Genomic DNA, 18,700 nt, shown 5'->3' with positions numbered 1-18,700 from the left:
GCACAGGGTGACTTATTTTAATAAATATTGCAAGAGATTTTTTTGCATTTAAAGCAGCAGCCACACTGCATTTAATTTCAGATAATTTGTTGAAAAGGTAGGTTGAATTTATTTCACAATAATTTAATAACAAATTATTTGCGAAGATTATTTTGTTATTAATTTAAGTGAAATATAGTAGTAAGTATACGTGGCTTAGCAATGACGGAATTATTAAAAAATTGTCGAAAGTTAGCGTCTGTGCACTTCTACATATAAATGTCTATACAAAAAAAATGGCGTTCCATTGGACTAACCTGTTTTTGCGTTGTAGCAATACTCTATTAAATTTTCACGGTAATTGATCTTTGCTTTCTTTGTAGCGCAAACTTAAAAAATTTATCAAGATGACTGGTCGCGGAAAGGGTGGCAAAGGATTAGGAAAGGGAGGCGCCAAGCGTCATCGTAAGGTTCTGCGTGATAACATCCAGGGTATTACCAAGCCGGCTATTCGCCGTCTGGCTCGTCGTGGTGGCGTCAAACGTATCTCTGGTTTGATTTATGAAGAAACCCGTGGTGTGCTTAAGGTAAGTATTCCCTCCTCCATTGTGAGATACACTTTTAATAAATACATTAATTTTATAGGTATTTTTGGAAAACGTTATTCGTGATGCCGTTACTTACACTGAGCACGCCAAGCGTAAGACCGTCACTGCTATGGACGTGGTCTACGCCTTGAAGCGTCAAGGACGTACTCTCTACGGTTTTGGAGGTTAAACTGTATCGTCCAAGTTGAAAACGAATAAAGTAATTGTGACGCATATGATTGGAAATAATCGGTATATTTACTATTGTAACACAACAACGTATTTAATCCTCTCGATCTACTTAATCTTGAATATTTGAGAAACACTAAGCAGTAGCAATTACAAAATGTATTGACAACAAACAGAATATTCCATATATTATTATAAACATAAAATACTTGTATTGTACTTTGCATAAATTAGAGATCTGCAGACACTTAAAAAAAAAAAAAATTTAAATGCCAATAAATCGTAATATGTAGAAGGCACAAAACACAATAGCAATCTCAACTTACAACGAATGTTTTGCTCATTAGTCGTGGAATTTATTCGATCGGTTACAGATTTAACAAAACCACTTAAATCACATATTTTTTATTTCTCAATTAACTGTATGTTGTCCTGAACGAAGATTGTGTGTAAACATTATTTCCATACAATTCAAAGCAATGCATGCCAAATGTCTGTTTATAATTGTAATAGGAGGATCTTCTTCAATTACTACTGAAAATTTTGGCCTCAGTCCGGTTAAGCTAATAATGTGCTAACAAACCAAAGAAGTTTGTTTTCGGGAGCTACACTGGGACCATTAAAATTTCCAGTTTCAAAACAATCCTGCCTGCTGTTAGTTGACTTGGCATTGCCATCAATGAATGCCTTCGTTCTTCTTTTTTCTGAATATCTAGATAAACCGAACGTGGCGATATAATGGTCTCCTCTGATTCTTCGCCATCGAGTTGATCCATTGAGGATTCGTTTACGGAGCGTGTGCGCCTCACAAACACTTTCATGGGTGCAGTCGTATATCCCTGACTCTGACCCTGACCTTGTGGCATATCTTCGGAATTGTCGCCATCTGAGGCTGAGCTATTCTCTTCTGAGCCCTCGGGCATATCCTCCATTATGGGCATGTAGGAGTCAACTTTCATGTTCATGCCCTGTTGCTCGTTGTAGCTTTCAGTTGCATTTGTGGGCACTTTGGACTTGTGACGCTTTTTGCCCGACGACTTGCTGTTGATCTTACGCTCCAACTCGTCCATGAACTGTGTCATGTGGCTCTGACCCATGGCATTCATGCGCTTCTTGAATTTCTCCTTGTGCTTGCGATTGTTCTCAATTCCGTCGCCAATGCACTCATTGCTATATTGTGCGTTGTACGATTCCTGCAGCATTTCCTGCTCCATATCCTCACGCACCTCGCAGCGTATGCGATTATGCTGCTGCGGATTGATCATCGCGCTGTCACCAATGTCCATTTCGAACTGCACATTGGGATTGAGCTTGAACTGTGGAAGAGTTGATAAATGTTGCTTTACTCTTTTGGGATTTGCTACTCACATCGCGTTCGTTGGCAAACTCGTGATCGGATTTAGACTCGCGCTTCTTGGAGTTGTCCTTGGAGAAGGTTTCCACGTATTTCATCTCACTGCGCACCTTGCGGACATGAAGAATCTGCCGTGGCTGTTGCTGAGGCTCACTCGCTATTGCCGTCTCCTCGGTCTCGTCCATCTCAACGATTTGATGCTGTTGTTGCTGTTGCATCTGCCGGCTGAGCTGATTGCGCAGCGTTGTATTGTCGCTTCGTGGCGTTGTCTCTGGACTAGTGACAGCGCTGTTGACCAAGTGATTGAATTGCGCTGCCGACGATGGCGAATAGTTCTGAGTGCTGTTTGGGAAAAATGCAGTGAATACGTAAGAGGAGCATACAGACAGTGTCAGCATAATTACTTTTTGATAAACGATTGCAGCTCATCGCCCTTGACCAGCATGTAACCCTTGGGTATCTTAGCGCCATCGATGAGCTTCTCTTGCTGCTGTGGTGCCGGTTGTGGTGAGCAAGGACCTTGGGACAGCAGCTGCTGGTTGAGTTTCTCATTCAGCTTTTCGGCCTTCTTGCGCAAAGTGCGCTCAAAGGACAATTGCTCCTCCAGTGTCTTGGTGTGATTGAGCAGCTGCGAGACTGAATATTTCTGATTCTTGGGCAAACTCTGCAATCCATTTACGCAGCTGAGATCGTACTGCGGTTCCTTGAGCTTCTCCTCATCCTCCTTGCCGAGATGATCGCGTATCTGGCGCATCAGGAACTTGCTGATGCCATCGTTGTTGCGTATATTGAACTCGGTGATGGCGTTGTTCAGAGCTAGACACTCGAGTATCAGATTGGCGCCGCGATCTGTGAGGCCGCAGCTCTCCATCTCAATAGCTGAGGAGTAAGTTTTAAATCTATAAAATCGTCACAATTCAAATAAGAGGTTTACGTACTCTGCACCCAGGCATCCTCTTTGAGCACCTCGGCTATGAGACGCAGACCATCATCGCCCATGATCGGATTGTTGGAGAGCGCAATGTGACGCAGTCCGGAAATTGAATTGACATCCACGCTGCGATATCGCAGCGATTTCTCCCAGCCCTCGGAGAAACGCGAAATCTTTTGCATCTGCAGACAAGGAATTTTTATTAACTGATCAGGCAAAATCAAAGTCAGCTCACCTTGATCATATCGGCAACGTGCTCGGCGCCCTTTGGTCCTAGATTGCATTCGGATAGATTAAATATCTCGATGTGATTCAAGTACTTGACGGTGCTGCAGACTGCTGCGCAACCCTTATCGCCAATGAAGGACTTTTGAAAACTCAACTCCTTGAGGCAATCATTGGAAGCCAGAGCCTGGAGATCAAAGCGAAGGAATGAAGTTGTTTCTAAGGTATTGAAAGTGTTAACTTACCTTTGCAATGCATTCTATGTAGCTGTCTTGCAGCGGCAGAGCCTCCAGCTTTAATACAGTTAGATTCTTGTTGCTCTTCACACAGTTGACAATCGCCTCCACGAGACTATTGAAGATGAAACGTGTGTAGATCACCGGCTTCTGGCGAAAGAGTCGAGCTCGATTCTCAGTGTCAATTGGTAAAACAATATCTAAGCAAAAGTCCCATTTTAGTTAACCCATTGTAATTTCTCTCACCAAACTCACTATTGCCATTGGAGCGTCGCATGCGCAAGATTAGCGTCTGCAGAACAAGATCATGATGCAGAGCATCGATAATCAGCAGCCATTCACTTACACCCAGCTTATCACCACAGAGATCCAGAGTGGTTGTAGAATTTGCATTGGCGCGTATATTGGGCACTGGTGTTATATTCTTGGCACGACATAGCTCCAAATAACGGAAGTGAAACGAACGACTCTTGCTCGACTTTTTCACCACGGGCGGCAGCGTCACACTCGGCTTCTTTGCCACCGCAACCGTGTCCCGACCACGAATCAGAGGCATTTTCTGTAAAATAAAGCAGATTCGACAATTTATTATTAATATTGAAAAATTTCCATGTATTTATTTACGATAAGATGAAGTACAACGAAAATTGCTCAACTTAGATATAAGAAGACTGAAGCGTAAACACATGCAAAATGTTAATAATTTTGAAACTATTGTATCTTTATTATATTATATATAAAGAGCAATATAATATTAAGTTTTGTTTAAAACTTTGCTATTATTATTGTAATAGAAAAAAAAAAAAATGTGCCTTAAAATAGATGAAGATTAAAATTAAAATTCAGCATAAATATATTCTCATTATCTGAAAATGTGTACTTAAAATAGATGAAGATTAAAATTAAAATTCAGCATAAATATATTCTCATTATCTGGACAAATTTGTTTCGACAGCATTTAAGATTAAATTTTTGCCAGGAGATATACTTTTCTATAGTAGTTATGATTCTTTTGGTTGGATCAAATAAAATTGTGATACTACTTTTGTATGGGCAAAAACGCCTACTGGTCTTAGTTACTCGACAATACTTTGGTAGGAACTTTTATCGAGTTTTATATTTTAATTTTTCAATATTGGTATACCGCAACATTCTGTATTAAAATGGGTAGCTTATAGATACTTGAATTTAATCTTGGATCATGTATTCTCGTACTTTGGAGGTACTTTTGAGTGATACTTGAAAAATCGTACAAGTATGTGATAAAATCGTAACAGCTCCGAAATAATGAATGAATAAAGTTACTCTTTCTTTTTACTAATAACTAAAATTTAGCAGCTTTAATGATCCACCCGCCTAGAACTCTCTTTAACCTCCAGACTGTTTGTACTTCCGTTTACACTCGCATTTCCAAGCGCCATCTCTTCCAGTTCACAAAAGAGAGCTCTCCCGCGTGTTGGCTACATCGTTTGCAAAATGTAAACAAACCAGCTAGTAACTGAATACTCCGCCACTCTTCTCTGCTTCCCTCTTCGCTACTCCTAGCGCTATCGACTACAGACAATGCCAATGCTCACGGCGCTGGAATTCACGCTCCGGTAATTACTCGCGTGCCAGCATTGCATTGCAATCGTTCGTCCACTCGTTGCTGCCGGGGGTTGTCGGTGACAACGACAACAACACGACGATGACGATGGCGATGACGATGGCTCAATCGCCATAGCGCACACCGGCTGAAGCACGCATTTAAGCCAGGTCTGTTGTCAGTCGTGAAGCGACGTTTGAGGCACACACAACTGCGTTTTCAACGTGCCGACGGAAGTAAAGTGGAGTAAAGAGTAAAGTAACGTCTTTCGTGCGTCGTCTTTTTTCCAAAAGTGCAGTCCAGTGCGGTTCAGTTAACACTTGGAACTTTAACAGAAGGCCAAGAGCGCGGCACGTTCCAAATCCCAGCGTCGTGTTCGGTTTAAAGTGCCATTAAAGTGATCTTCTTTTTTTAATTCTAACCCAAATAACGGCGACAACTGCGAGTTCCGCTTCGTGCATTGCCCAATTCTAGCGACACGTTTTCATTAAGTGAGTGCGAGTGTGTTTCGAGAGTTTCGAGTGTGTGCGGGGTTTTTGACTTCTGCCTAATTACCAGTAACGAGCCGTCTAGTGCACTGAAGCCATCGGAAAACCCTTCTCAAATGTGTCACTGCTAAAAAACTAATCGTCAAAGCCGAAAGAATACCGTCAGCTGGTTGATTTGCCGATTCGTTCTGCAGCTGCGGATACTTGATATTCTGCCTAGACTGCAGGCCAAACAAAAGCAGAGGGTAAGTTGCAAAATGACGAGCAAAATTTCGACCCTTCTGAAGTGCAAGCTAAAGGAATGCTAAGGCTTGGGGGTATTTGCAGAAGGTCCTTGTTTACCCATCCAAAACCTTAACGCGAATGTGCAAGTAATTAGGGTTAGGTTGAAGGCAAAAAGAAGGGATAGAACTACAGTGTTAAGTGACCCGCAAATTGGAATAGTATTACATATTACTATGCATACGATATTAATCAGGAAATAATTTAGAGTCATAAACTCGAAACCGATTAGGAGTAAAGCACGTTAACGACATCTCTCTATTTTGTTGTCTTTATTTTTTAACCACACTCGTAAATATCAACAAATATAGTACTTGTTTTATATACATATTTTTAGATCAATATTGTTGTCAAAGTAATAAAGCAGTGCTTAAGTAGCTTTCATAAAATATTCCTAAAAACAAAGAGATACGTTTTTATATAAGCAAAGGCACATATGTTGAGCTTTTCTTCTGGAAGAAATTACATTTGAACAAAGAGAAAATATTTACTACTACTCCATAGACATTATGTTAAGTAGCATTCACAGAAAAGATAATAAAAAAACAATAATTAAGAGAGATAATAGACAAACATACTAGAAAACAGCGAAATAAGTATATATTCTATTGACTTCAAATTGAATATTTCACTACGGAGCAACAGTTACAAACAAAGAAGGTCAAGCTGTGTAGCCAAGGACGTGCTTGCTCCTCCAAGACCAACTAACAACAAGTTTGCAAATACTTGAGGCTAGAAAATGAGCTGAACTGTAACGGGCAGATTAGTTTCGACACCAGCAGCTCGTGCAAGTAACGAAGATTCAGTTAGCTATGCTGTCGGCGGCATTTACTTAGCAGATACAGATACAGCACCAACACCAGGCATAGATACAGATACAAATACATCACATATGTATCTCTGTGTAAAGCGATTACGCACATTACCATGAAAGTGATGCGGATGCGATGCGGGCCCCTTTAGCTCCAGTTGAACTGAACTCTTGGCTATGACTCAAAAATCAAGCTACCGCAACGAAGCTGCATGTTGTACATAGTAGCTTCAAGCTCCCGGTTCCCTCATCCCTTGTTCCCTCGAACTTGCAGCTCTTTTGTTTGTCAGCGACAGCAAAAACAACAATCAACATTATAACAATTGTTTGCCGCTGCTGCTGCTGGCGTTGAACTTGACTGTCAGCCACGTTTTGGAATCGATGTGCATGACAACAGAAAGGGCCCTAATATGGGGGAGGAAGTGTTCAAATTGGAGTAGTCGAGCCATAAGCTCATTTGTTTGCTCAACCGCTCGCTCAACTCACAGCTCGCAGCTGGCAGTTGGGTCGTGGACCCAACCGGAAACTGAAGGCAGCATTGGTCACAAAGACAACTTCAATTTCAGCTCTAACGCCTCAGCCGTAAGCCGGGTTTAGCATATTTTTAATTAAGTGAATTTAAGTGCCTCCATGTGAACTCCACTCCCAAGACGATGCAAGCCAAGACTTTGGCTGCAATTGGAGGGAATGGAAACTTGCAGCATTGGCAGGCACAAATTTTATTGTTTATTTAGATTTCCGTGGCATTTTTATCGTGTTGTTGTGGTTACCTGCAAAACCGCACAATCTAAATGTATCTGTAAGATACACAAATTGCGCTGCTGCCAATTGTTGAAATACTTTATGCAAATTTCACTTTTGGCAGCAGTTTTGATCGGTGTCGAAGTCGAGGAGAGTCGCAAGTCGTCGCTCTGGAGAGTTTGGGGTCAGAACATGCCAAGCGTGAATATTTGGCCAAAAGTTGAAGGTCCGTCTGCGACTTTTGGCTAAGAGCAAAAACTTCAGCCATGTCACGCGTTTCCTACGCAGCTTTTACTAATATTCGCTGTAAAGTACTACAGAGGAAAAGCGACATCGTCATGGTTTCTGACTTGAAGCCATTTCCTTTGCTTGTCGCTTACATAAATTAAGGGAAATGTGTGTAAGCCAAAACGCTTGACTTCGGGTATAACTTATTAATTTGTTTTAATTCAGTAAGTTTGCAGTTTTCGCCTTGTGGAAAATTGCCTACATGTTATATATTATAACTGGCAAAAGAGAGTGAGAGATTCGAGCCACAAATTGAGGCAATGAGTGTCAAAAATATGACTAAACTAAGCTAATTTAGACAAAAACGATGATACCGTTTACAGTTATTTGTATGAATTGCAAAAGCAACAAAGATAGCTAATATTTCTTTAAAGGAGTTATCTATCTAAAAGATACATTTTCATTAAGGTGAATCTGCTTAATGAATTTCGTTTTCTGGCTTGTTTCACTTCTTCAAAGATATTCTACTTATTATGACATTATTTTTAATGGAATTCACTTAATTTTGGGAACTTTCTATAGCGCTTAAAGCTGTCAACAGCGCATAAAGAACTTTTTTTTTTTGTATAATTGAAATTAAAGTGAAACTTGTAAGTGAGCTTATGTATAATGACAGTGGCTATAGAAGAATACTATAATGTCAAAATATATATAAAGCGAACTGACATATGTTTAACTGATAAATCACAGATATATACTCAACATAGCGACCGTAGTCTATATAACTTTCATATAGAATGTGTCGATATCATTAAGATTGATAACCCAAATTGCCAGCATTTTTACGTTAGCTGTTATTAAAAGTACTCAAATCGCAGTGGAAATCATTGCAGCATGAAATTATAAATAAACACACAAGCCTTGCCTGCCCCTTCACCCTTCTCCTCCTCTCATTATCATTCGATGCAGCGTTTAATGGTGAAGAGCAACTGACCAAACAACCCAATTGCCAAGCGTTACACAAAAGCGTTGGCCATAAATACATAATTACCGCAAGAGGCAGCCACTCTGAGGAGAGCATCTGAATAAACGCTAAATACTAATATCAAAATAATAAAAAAGAAAATGTTGCATGTGGCATGTGGCTCCGGCTGCTTGCCGTTGAAAGCGAAATCCGCGGCTCCAGACGCAAATGGAATTATGATCTGCAGCTGATGTGGCTCGAGGCCGCGCTTTAAATAACGTTTGGAAATTCATAAACGACCTTGTCTATGATTTTTCAACACAGCATAAATACGAGTACTCGAATAGGCCGCGCCTGCCACAAGAGGTTGATGCAACACGCAAATGGTAATGAACTGCCGTCGTTTGCTGTCAACTCGAATCTGTATCTGCAATTGCAACTGGCCTCTGGCTGTTATACAAATCAATTGGCGGGGAGAAACGTTAACGAGCGCTGTGCTCACAAATTGCTGGAAAACAGAAATTACAATATTTTGCAATTGTGAAATCAATGAACTATCCACCCGGGTAGATGGACCTGCCACTTGCTGCTCGCTACTTGCCACTTGTTGTTACGCTTTTAATGAGCAAGCAAAACTCGGAGATAAAGTCAACACTCGAGACAATGGCAAACTCTTGCGTTAATAAGCCCACAGACAGGTAATGATACCAGCTCAACTCAACTCTGCATCTGTATCTGATGGCTGCGCATTGAGATACATTTTCACACGCATTTCATTTACAAGCTGCAGTGGCTTTGAAATCCCCAAGCTCTTATCTTGACGAAATATATGAATTGCGAATTAACTAAAAAAATATAACAAACAAAGAAACTTTTTTACATTTGTCAAAAAGAATTAATTTCCAATCAGCGTCAGATCTAATATTGGATTAATAACCACATCAACTTAAGCAGAAATTAACTAAACGTAACGCTCGTTAAACTTTCAACAAATAAAATTTCATCTGCCGGAATTCCGCACAGATGAAAGAAATCATTTGTAAAGGTTTCGTTAATTTGCACATAAAACTTTCCCAAAAAAAGAGCAGAACGTGCAATCAGCCACATCGGATAATGCCACAACCCTGTGTTGTATATGTAACTGGTACCATTAAGAAACGTTTGTCCGACTTTTACCATTCTGGACTTAACGATGTTGCAACAGCACTAGAACTAGAACCATAACCAACAAAGCAGTTAGCTCTACAGAGGTCTAGTTGTTAAATAGGTAGTTGAGTTTATGAGGGGTATTATGATTTTTCCAAGAAAGACGAGCAAGATCATTACCAGAAAATTATCTTAATTGAATATCAACATAATTCTAAAAGGGTAAAGACAATTGATGTAAAGAAGATGTAGAGAACTATTCAAAATTAAAAACAAATATTATTTGTAGCTACTACGTATTCACTTAACTAGGGTATCTGACAGTCGCTACCTCCTCTCTCTTCTTCCCTTTTAATGCCAGTTCTATGTTGTTTTTACTCGCACTCATTTGTAAATTTTATTAGGTTGCCGTACTTGGGATTTCTCAAGCGAAACTGTTTTAAGGTCATAAGGCACAAGATCGTACACATGACTCGCTAAATATTTGGACACATTTTAATGACATTGGGGCTTGGAAGGCAGCCAACTAAAATGGGTTAACTCCACATACGAGTTGTAACACACAGTTTTGTCTATTTTCTAGGTGCCTGGCCATGTGCTACGACTAACGAGTCGACAACAGTTGTCTTCATCAACATCACCATCGTCACAAATGCACAACGAATTCGAGAAACAGTCCAAATCCGACCACAAAGTGATCGCCAGCATGGGCTACAAGAAGGTGCGCTTAAAAGGGATCGCACTCATCGTACTCACAACCTTTGTGTTAAGTGTATCCTCGAATCGTCCCCCGCGTTTTGCCATCGATGGACAGTCGGAGATTGTTCTCCGTTTGAAAGAAAGTCCCGAAACGCAGGTGGGAAGTCACATATACACATTAAAGGGCTACGATCCCGACAATGATCCGCTGACTTTTGGGAAGCGGAATTCACACGACAGCGAAATCATTCGTATTGAGAATACAGGCGGAAACGAGGCGAAAGTGTTTCTGGCCAAAGAGCTGGATCGTGAGACACAGGACGAATATGCGATAGTGCTCACACTCACTGACAGTCACTACAGCGATCACAATTACGTGACGCAAAGTTTCCTGCTGCTCGTCGAGGACATCAACGACAATGCGCCCATCTTCCTGCCCTATCAGAATGCTATCGAAATACCTGAGGGCAGTGCACCGGGTGTCATTAGCACTCTTGAGGCCACCGATGCCGATGAGGGTGCCTACGGTCAGGTGGTTTACTATCTGCAGGAGCTGGACGGGGATAATGATGTCTTCAGCATAGCCACGCATCAGGGCAAAGGCGTCTTGCGACTGCAGCGGCAATTGGACTATGAAACGAAGAGTTTATATCAGCTGCGTGTGCTGGCCATTGATCGGGCGAATCAAGGACCCATCAACACGGGAACTGCGGCGATTTTAGTCAAAGTCAAGGACATTGAGGATCAGCCGCCTGAGTTTGTCGAGGTTCAGGCAGTGGCACGCATTGCCGAGGACTCGCCGGTGGGCACAAAGGTGTTGCGAGTGCGTGCCATTGACGGAGATCGGGGTATCAACAATCCGATTGCGTATGCGCTGGATGGCAACGATCTCTTCGACATTGACAGTCACACGGGAGTCGTTTACACCTTGACAGTACTGGATCGTGAGGAGGAAAGCGATCATGTGAATGGTGCTCACATATTGAGGATTACTGCTACAGAACTGTCCAAATCGCCAGAGGCAGCACAACAAGTTCCTTCGACGGTGCGCACAGAGGTGACGATCATTGTGACCGATGTCAACGATGAGATCCCCACTTTTGGGGAGCTGCTCTATCGCTGCGAGGTCAATGAGAATGCGCAGACGAATACGCCACTGAACTTTCTCGATGCCGAGGTGCAGAACGTTGTTTTCGATCACGATGAGGGTAAGAATGGCACATTTCGTTTGTTTCTCGATCCGCCGAATGATCTGTTTGAGATTGTGCCCGAGTTGGCGGTGAATGAGGCCAACTTTATGCTGCGTGTGAGAAACTCCAAGTCACTGGATTTTGAGCAGTTTGTCGAGATCAATTTCACGATTTTTGCACGCGAGATCGATGAACCAAGTCGCTGGAGGTAATTTGAATTTCTATAAATTCCCCATGTTTTTAAGTGTAATTTTAATAATTTATTTTGCAGTTCGGCGCACGTGCAAATCTTTATACGAGATCAGAACGACAACTTTCCCGAGTTCACACAATCGATCTACAATGCAGGCGTGCCCGAGAACAGCGAGCAGGGCACGATCATTGCCAAGGTAGAAGCGGTGGATGTGGATTCCGGAGATTTTGGTAGCATGGGCATACGCTATACGAATCTGCGAGGCGGCATCGCGCACTTGTAAGCAACGCTTTGATCCTTATCACGAATTTACTTTCATAAAATAATTGTTTCAGATTAAATCTGAATTCCATAACGGGCGTTATTTCCATCAAGACATCAGGCAGCGCAGCGTTCGATCGGGAAATCATTTCTCGTCATTATCTGACCGTTGAGGCCATTGATAATGTCGGTCAGGGCAATCGGAACACGGCGCAGATAATTGTGGATATTCAGGATGTTAACGACAATGCGCCCACTTTTCTGCAGCGACAGTACGAAGCCAAGTTGCTGGAAAACAAAGCCGAGTTTGAGACGCCACTCCAAGTGGAGGCTCGCGATCTAGATCTGAATGGTACCGAGAACAGTCAGATCACATACGAGATTGTTGAGGGTTTGTACCGCACGAATTTCACCATCGATCCGGAGAGCGGGTTGCTGCGTCCGCTGCATCACTTTGACTACGAAGAGCTGGTGGACAGCAATCGCCGTCATGTGCGTCAGGCCAATGCGGATATGCGAGAGATTGAGTTGCTCATACGTGCAAGGGACTCGGGTATTCCCATGCTGTCAACCGTGGTGCCTGTGCTCATATATGTGCAGGATGTCAACGATAATCCGCCCATCTTCCAGAAGAGTTTCTACAGCAAAACGGTACCCGAAGACTTGCCCGGTGGCAGCTCTGTGCTGCAAGTGCTGGCTATTGATCGCGACGGTTCTTCGCCCAACAATGCAATCGTGTATCGCATACAGCAGGGCGCCAGCGACAAATTCATTATCAACTCGGAAACGGGCGTCATCTATGTGGCCAAGGGTGCTAATCTTGATCCCGATCTAACGGAGAGCAAGCGCTTGCTTTACACGCTGAATGTGGTAAGTTAATTCATATTTAGTTCGCTCCCACACATCTTTAAATTCTGCTTTACTTTGAAGATTGCGCTTGACGGTGGTTTGGGCAGCTCACAACTAATGAACACGGCGACGGTTAACATCAGCATCAAAGATGTGAACAATAAGCCTCCCTTGCTAAGCGAGTTGCCTGCCCTAAGAATCGTTGAGAACACACCCGTTGGTACTTTGGTATATCAACTGCAGGCCACAGATCCCGACCAGAATCCCATACTGCGCTACAAGTTAAATGCGGCACTGTCCGAGGCACGCAACGAGGAGGGCGGTCTGGTGAAGATCAGCGAGTACGATTATCTGGGCGCTTTCGAATTGGATGCAATACAAGGACAACTCAGAGTGATCAAGCTGCTGGATCGCGAGAAAGTGGAACACATCAAGCTGGCCATCACCGTAGAGGATTTGGCCGCAGCCAAAGGCAGACAAATAGTGGAGGGTAAGTTAACTTTTTAAAATATGAAACACTAGCTTATTAAACTACTCTTCTTCAGCTTTTTTAAGCATTCAGATACAGGACGAGAATGACAACAATCCCAAATTCAGGCAGCCCTTCTATCGACATTCCATCACCGAGAACAGCATCAATGGCGTCATGATTGCCAATGTTTTGGCCTATGATGTGGACAAAAATCGTACCATTTCCTATGCCTTGGAAGGCAATCCCGCTTACAGAAATCTCATACACCTGGATGGTCAAACTGGCGCCATTGTGGTCGCCAACAAGATCGATCACGAGCAGCATCAGTGGCTCAACTTTAGTGTGCGTGCCACAGACTCTGGGTTGCCACCACGTTCCGCTCTAGTCGATGTCTACGTTACTGTGTTGGATGAGAACGACAACAACCCATACTTTATTGGAGGCAGCAAAAATTACACCATCAGCGAGAGTGCAGAGCCTGGGACCAGAGTAGCCACCGTACAGGCAGCTGATGCTGACTCTGGCGACTTTGGCAAGATCACGTTTCTCATGGATCGGATCAGTTCGCAGGGCAAATTTACCATCGATGCTGACACGGGGGGTCTTAACTGTGGCCGACAAACTCGATCGAGAGACGAAGAACTCGTACAATCTGGTCATCGAGGCGTGGGATAACTATCAGTTTGGTTTCCTAGCGGGCGAGAGTCGTAATGCATTCAAGCAAGTGTTGTAAGTAAAGAGAGAAATTATTATAATTACTGAAACTGATCTAACTTTATACTTCTACTTTTAGCATCACCATATTAGATGAGAATGATAATGCACCGGAGATTAGCTTGCCTACGAGCTGTGTGCTTATCACAGAGTATCACGAGCTGCACGAGAGCATTGCTAGTATTGTGGGCAAGGATGCGGATGATGCTACAACGCCAAATGGACGCCTCGAAATGTCAATAAGCCAAGGCAACCGAGAAGGTAAGCAGAATAAATGTGAAGGGAATAGAAAATTTCCATAACTAAAGCTCCTTCTTTATTGCGTAGGTCTCTTTGAGCTGCGTCAGCTGGATCCTTGGAATGCCCAAGTCTATGCCAGTCGCTCACTGCGCAACAAGTTCGGAAACTATAGTCTGACCATCACCACAAAGGACCTGGGAGTTCCCCCCAACATAGTTCACAATGCTCTCGACATATGTGTGGCGGACTTTAACGATCATGCGCCGGTTTTTGTGCGTCCCTTGCATAATACCACAGTCCGTGTGCCAGAGAATGCCACAGTTGGCAGCATGATACTCCAAGCGTATGCCAGTGATGCGGACATGGGTCAGAATGCTCTGGTGCGCTATCGCCTTAAACCTGATCCGTTAGGCAGCTATAAGCTTTTCGACATGAATGCAAACACCGGGGAATTGTTGCTTAGAGAGCCGCTGAATAGGGAAAAGCAAAAGATCCACGAGATACGCATCGAGGCCTACGATCAAGGGTTGCCAACATCGCTTAGCACCGATCTCGATCTGATCATCTACATTCGCAATGTGAACGACTACGAGCCACAGTTTATTGTTAACGAGCTAACGGTCAACTTTACGGAGCATGCGGATCCCGGGTCGGAAAGAATCAAACTACCCGATACCATAGACAAGGATGAAATGGATCTAGACGATCCAAATGAGGCACCTAGTCAGGTGTGCTACTTTATACTGCACGGCAACGAAGAGGGTTATTTCCATCTCGATCCCGAGACGCACGTGCTCACCGTGGAGCGTCAATTGGATCGGGAGCTGACTGCCAATTTTACTCTCTATGTGAAGGCCACAGAGAACTGTGCGAATGGCACGCTTCCCGAGTTGGACATGCTAAACAGCCCTGAATTGGGTTATCAACAGGCGCCAAAGATCAACTACGATCGCTTTAAGCACTCGCGTCAACTGCGCGTAGTCAATGTGGAATATGAAATGTCCACATCATCCGCAGAGCCGGATCTTGTTTCTTACGAAAACTACAGCGAAGAGGAGAGATTTGCACAGCCAGAGCAGCCGTTTAAGCTGGACAGCACCGTTGTTATAGTTCAGGTGCGAGTACTGGACATCAACGATAATCCGCCACGTTTCCGATCGAAGATCTTCACAGGCGGCATTACAACAAATGCGGACTTCGGTCAGCGATTCATGAGCGTCGAAGCCACAGACCCGGATGAGGGTGCTAATTCAAAGATCACTTATTATCAGGTGGGAGAGATAAGGCAAACGCTGTCTGAGGGACTAGAGAATGTGCGCAAAGCGCCGTTTCTAATCGATCGGGATACGGGTGAAGTCCAGCTCAACTTTGATCCCCAGAAAGGAATGAAGGGTTACTTTGATTTTATGGTGCTGGCCAACGATTCGTTGGGAATGCGTGATGTAGCGCATGTCTTCATCTATTTGCTGCGAGAGGATCAAAAAGTGCGCTTCGTCTTTCGCCTACAGCCGGATGAGTTGAGAGCGAGAATCGACACATTTAGAGAGTGAGTTCCTTAGAATATTTTCTAGACATACATACCTCTAAATTATATCTTATTTTCCATGCAGCACGCTGGGCAACATCACAGAGTCCATTGTGAATATTGACGAAATTAAGGTGCATGTGAATAAAGATGGTTCAGTAGATAAAACAAAAAACAGATTTATATATGCATCTAGTCGAGCGTGAGGACAATTCTATCTACGAGGTATCCGAGGTGCTCAAGCTAATAGACACACACATCGAGAGCCTGGACGAGCTGTTCAAAGATCTCAATGTGCTGGACACACAACCTGCCGAGGCGCAGCTGCTTACCGCTGGTCCAGTCAAGGGTGCCATGTTCGTCTGGCTGATCTTTACGAATCTATTTATGGCATCCTTGCTGGTTGTCACTTTGGCGTTGTGCGCCTCTCAACGCAAGGGTTACAAACGGCAACTGCGAGCTGCCAAAGTCAACATCTTTCGTAAGTCAAAAGTTCACTCTACTGCGAATAAAATACTATAATATAATTATATAATTTGTGATTTTCAGGTGGTCACTCATCGATGTCTATGCAGAATCCTCATGAACCTGCCACTCGTGTGCCCAACACTAATAAGCACAGCGTGCAGGGCTCCAATCCCATTTGGCTGAAGGGCTACGAGAACGAATGGTTTAAAACCGAAGAGACTCTGAGGTGGGTCCAACTCAATTATTATAAAATTACATCTGCTCAATGTTTCAACATTTCTATCAACAGTGTTGGCGGTCAGGACTCTTTGGATGACAATTTCCTAGCAGTTGGCACTCAGGACATGCACGAAACGCTTAAGGGCACCGCCAAGCTCTTTAACAACACTAATGATCTGAATCGGCATTTCAATCTGTACAACCAAATCGATAAGCTAACGAATAATGCTCAAATCCTGGCGCGAAAACTCGAGACAACCGAGTTATAGCGTCCAGAGTACTTAACAGTCTATTTATTGTACTACTTAGTCCTAGTTGCTACTACAATTAAGTCTAACTTAAGCGTGATCCATGTAAATAAATGAGAAAAAACAAAATGAGCAAGCAATTTTGCAAACTTACTGTGTTCATTGTCTTGCTTTAAAATGATGTTGATTATGAGTTGGTGTTATGAATCCGTTGAATATACCACAATCTTCGACTCGCACAAATTTTCAAGATATAAAATATAAATATACATGTACAGCTGAGAAAAGATGGGAGGATTAAAGATGAACAGCATCAGAATGCTAACGAATGCTTACCACTTCCGTGTAAACACTTGAGTTGGCCAGAAAAAGTATTGGGATTAAATGAATTTGTTGAATTACGAGTTTTTTATAAGACAGACATCTGTAGACAATAGCTCTAGCCTACTTTGGCCCAATGTAGAAATCCGTCAGCTCACTATTTGCTAACTTCTTCGTGGATGTTGTATTTGGATGTGTTTCTTAGAGGTTTAGGCCAATTGGCCGAGTGTTCTGATCTGTAATGCTGTAGTGCAGGTTTGCTGTGGGTACAACAACAATGTCAACAATAATTTGATGTGCAATGCCAGAAATTTGTAATTGTATGACCACAGCGCAGGAACAAAGAATAACCCAACGTAACTTGCAATGATTTTTTTTGAATGGAGATTGATTGCTTTAATGCAGGTTTTATGATTTTTTGAACGCGAGTCGGGTCGGTGTTTAGAGTTGGGGAACTGATATGTTCTCGGAAAATTGTGTTGCTTAATTTCGATTGTCTGGTCTGCTCGTTCTGACAGCGCACACAAAACACTCAGCTTGCCCAGATGCCAAGAGCCAGATGTCTCTGAAAATTCAACTCCTTGAAATGTCAAAATCAATTTTGGTTTTTTTTTTCGTTTTTCTTTTCTTTTTTTTTGCTTTTTTTTTGTTTTTACTAAAAAATATTCGTGTTGTATTTTTTTTGCAGTTGCCATAAAATCAATCAATCAATTATTATTGTAAATTGTTTTAGCTGTATTTGTTGTTCTTTCTTTTTTTATTCTGTTCTTATATTCATAATATACTTTTTTTCGTTTTTGTTTTAGTTCTTTTCGTTTATAATAATTACACAAATTAGATCACAAAAATGCATGTAAATTACAGAAAAAAAAATTAAAAATGAAATGTTCCTCATACCGAAAAACAAATTCAACAACTTTTGAACCAATTTCGTTTCTTTTGGCAGAGTTGAAAAATGGAGGTGGAACTGTTTTTGGGTCTGCTATTTCTCTGGGTCGCTTATCAAATATATATATTTATATGTATATGTATATGTATATAAGTGTATAAAAAAGGATCATTTGAATACAAATCGTGCACAACAAATGATAGTGTGTGTGTGTGTAAAAAGAATACAATATTTATAGCTTCGCAAAAAGAATTTTGATCGCGTCGCTTGCACAGCAAAGAAATATTTTAAAATTATTATTTCAACTAAGGCAACAACTAAATTAAATTAATGCAATAAATCCATTAGTTGAGAGGACAACAAAAATTACATACAATACATAGTTATACAGAGCTTTATAAGAGTTATCGAGAGATAGAGAGATAGGTATAGAGATAGAGAATATACATGTTTTTAAATATTTATATAGTTTATATGTATATTTAAATATATTTTACAATTTATTCCACTATGTTTAAAGTACGAGTAGTTCATCTTCTCCCATCTTCTTTGCCTATATAGAATAAGACGTCCCAAAATGAAGATCCTTAATATGCGATGCCTAAACATAATGCAAACTTGATGCGTGATCGTCTATGATATACGTATATATATATGTATAAGTGT

The 18,700-nt window shown here is 42.0% G+C and overlaps 3 protein-coding genes across 3 annotated transcripts; 2 read left to right on the top strand and 1 right to left on the bottom strand.

Moving 5' to 3' along the window:
- The first annotated feature begins 344 nt into the window (after positions 1-344).
- Positions 345-924, top strand: LOC133838142 (histone H4). Its single transcript, XM_062269129.1, has 2 exons — positions 345-566; positions 625-924. Exons 1-2 carry the CDS (start codon positions 387-389, stop codon positions 754-756), a joined length of 312 nt encoding a protein of 103 aa, XP_062125113.1. The 5' UTR covers positions 345-386; the 3' UTR covers positions 757-924.
- Positions 641-17,678, bottom strand: LOC133838123 (protein Cep78 homolog). The gene is made up of 9 exons (XM_062269103.1): positions 17,161-17,678; positions 16,979-17,102; positions 3,757-4,060; positions 3,511-3,701; positions 3,276-3,452; positions 3,048-3,222; positions 2,514-2,988; positions 2,124-2,451; positions 641-2,071 (listed from the first exon to the last, which is right to left on the bottom strand). The coding sequence occupies exons 2-9, from the start codon at positions 16,985-16,987 to the stop codon at positions 1,361-1,363; spliced, it is 2,370 nt and encodes a 789-aa protein (XP_062125087.1). The 5' UTR covers positions 16,988-17,102; positions 17,161-17,678; the 3' UTR covers positions 641-1,360.
- On the top strand, positions 10,300-17,609 carry LOC133838115 (cadherin-23). Its single transcript, XM_062269089.1, is given in 12 exon segments — positions 10,300-11,843; positions 11,907-12,107; positions 12,164-12,959; positions 13,020-13,428; positions 13,484-14,007; positions 14,009-14,139; positions 14,204-14,385; positions 14,452-15,910; positions 15,975-16,059; positions 16,061-16,370; positions 16,439-16,583; positions 16,647-17,609. Coding segments are annotated over 12 exon segments (5,886 nt in total). The 5' UTR covers positions 10,300-10,398; the 3' UTR covers positions 16,846-17,609.
- Positions 17,679-18,700: the final 1,022 nt, after the last annotated feature.

This window comes from Drosophila sulfurigaster, chromosome 2R, assembly GCF_023558435.1.
Source record: "Drosophila sulfurigaster albostrigata strain 15112-1811.04 chromosome 2R, ASM2355843v2, whole genome shotgun sequence".
NCBI lineage: Eukaryota > Metazoa > Arthropoda > Insecta > Diptera > Drosophilidae > Drosophila > Drosophila sulfurigaster.
This window is presented reverse-complemented; position numbering and strand designations above follow the sequence as displayed.

Bases quoted from the DNA above. Each gene is read 5' to 3' on its own strand.
- LOC133838142 (XM_062269129.1), top strand. From the start codon at position 387: ATGACTGGTCGCGGAAAGGGTGGCAAAGGATTAGGAAAGGGAGGCGCC. The intron at 567-624 runs GTAAGTATTCCC...TTAATTTTATAG, and splicing joins AAACCCGTGGTGTGCTTAAG to GTATTTTTGGAAAACGTTAT.
- LOC133838123 (XM_062269103.1), bottom strand. The intron at 3,453-3,510 runs GTAAGTTAACAC...TTTGATCTCCAG, and splicing joins ACATAGAATGCATTGCAAAG to GCTCTGGCTTCCAATGATTG. The intron at 2,989-3,047 runs GTACGTAAACCT...CTTACTCCTCAG, and splicing joins AGAGGATGCCTGGGTGCAGA to CTATTGAGATGGAGAGCTGC.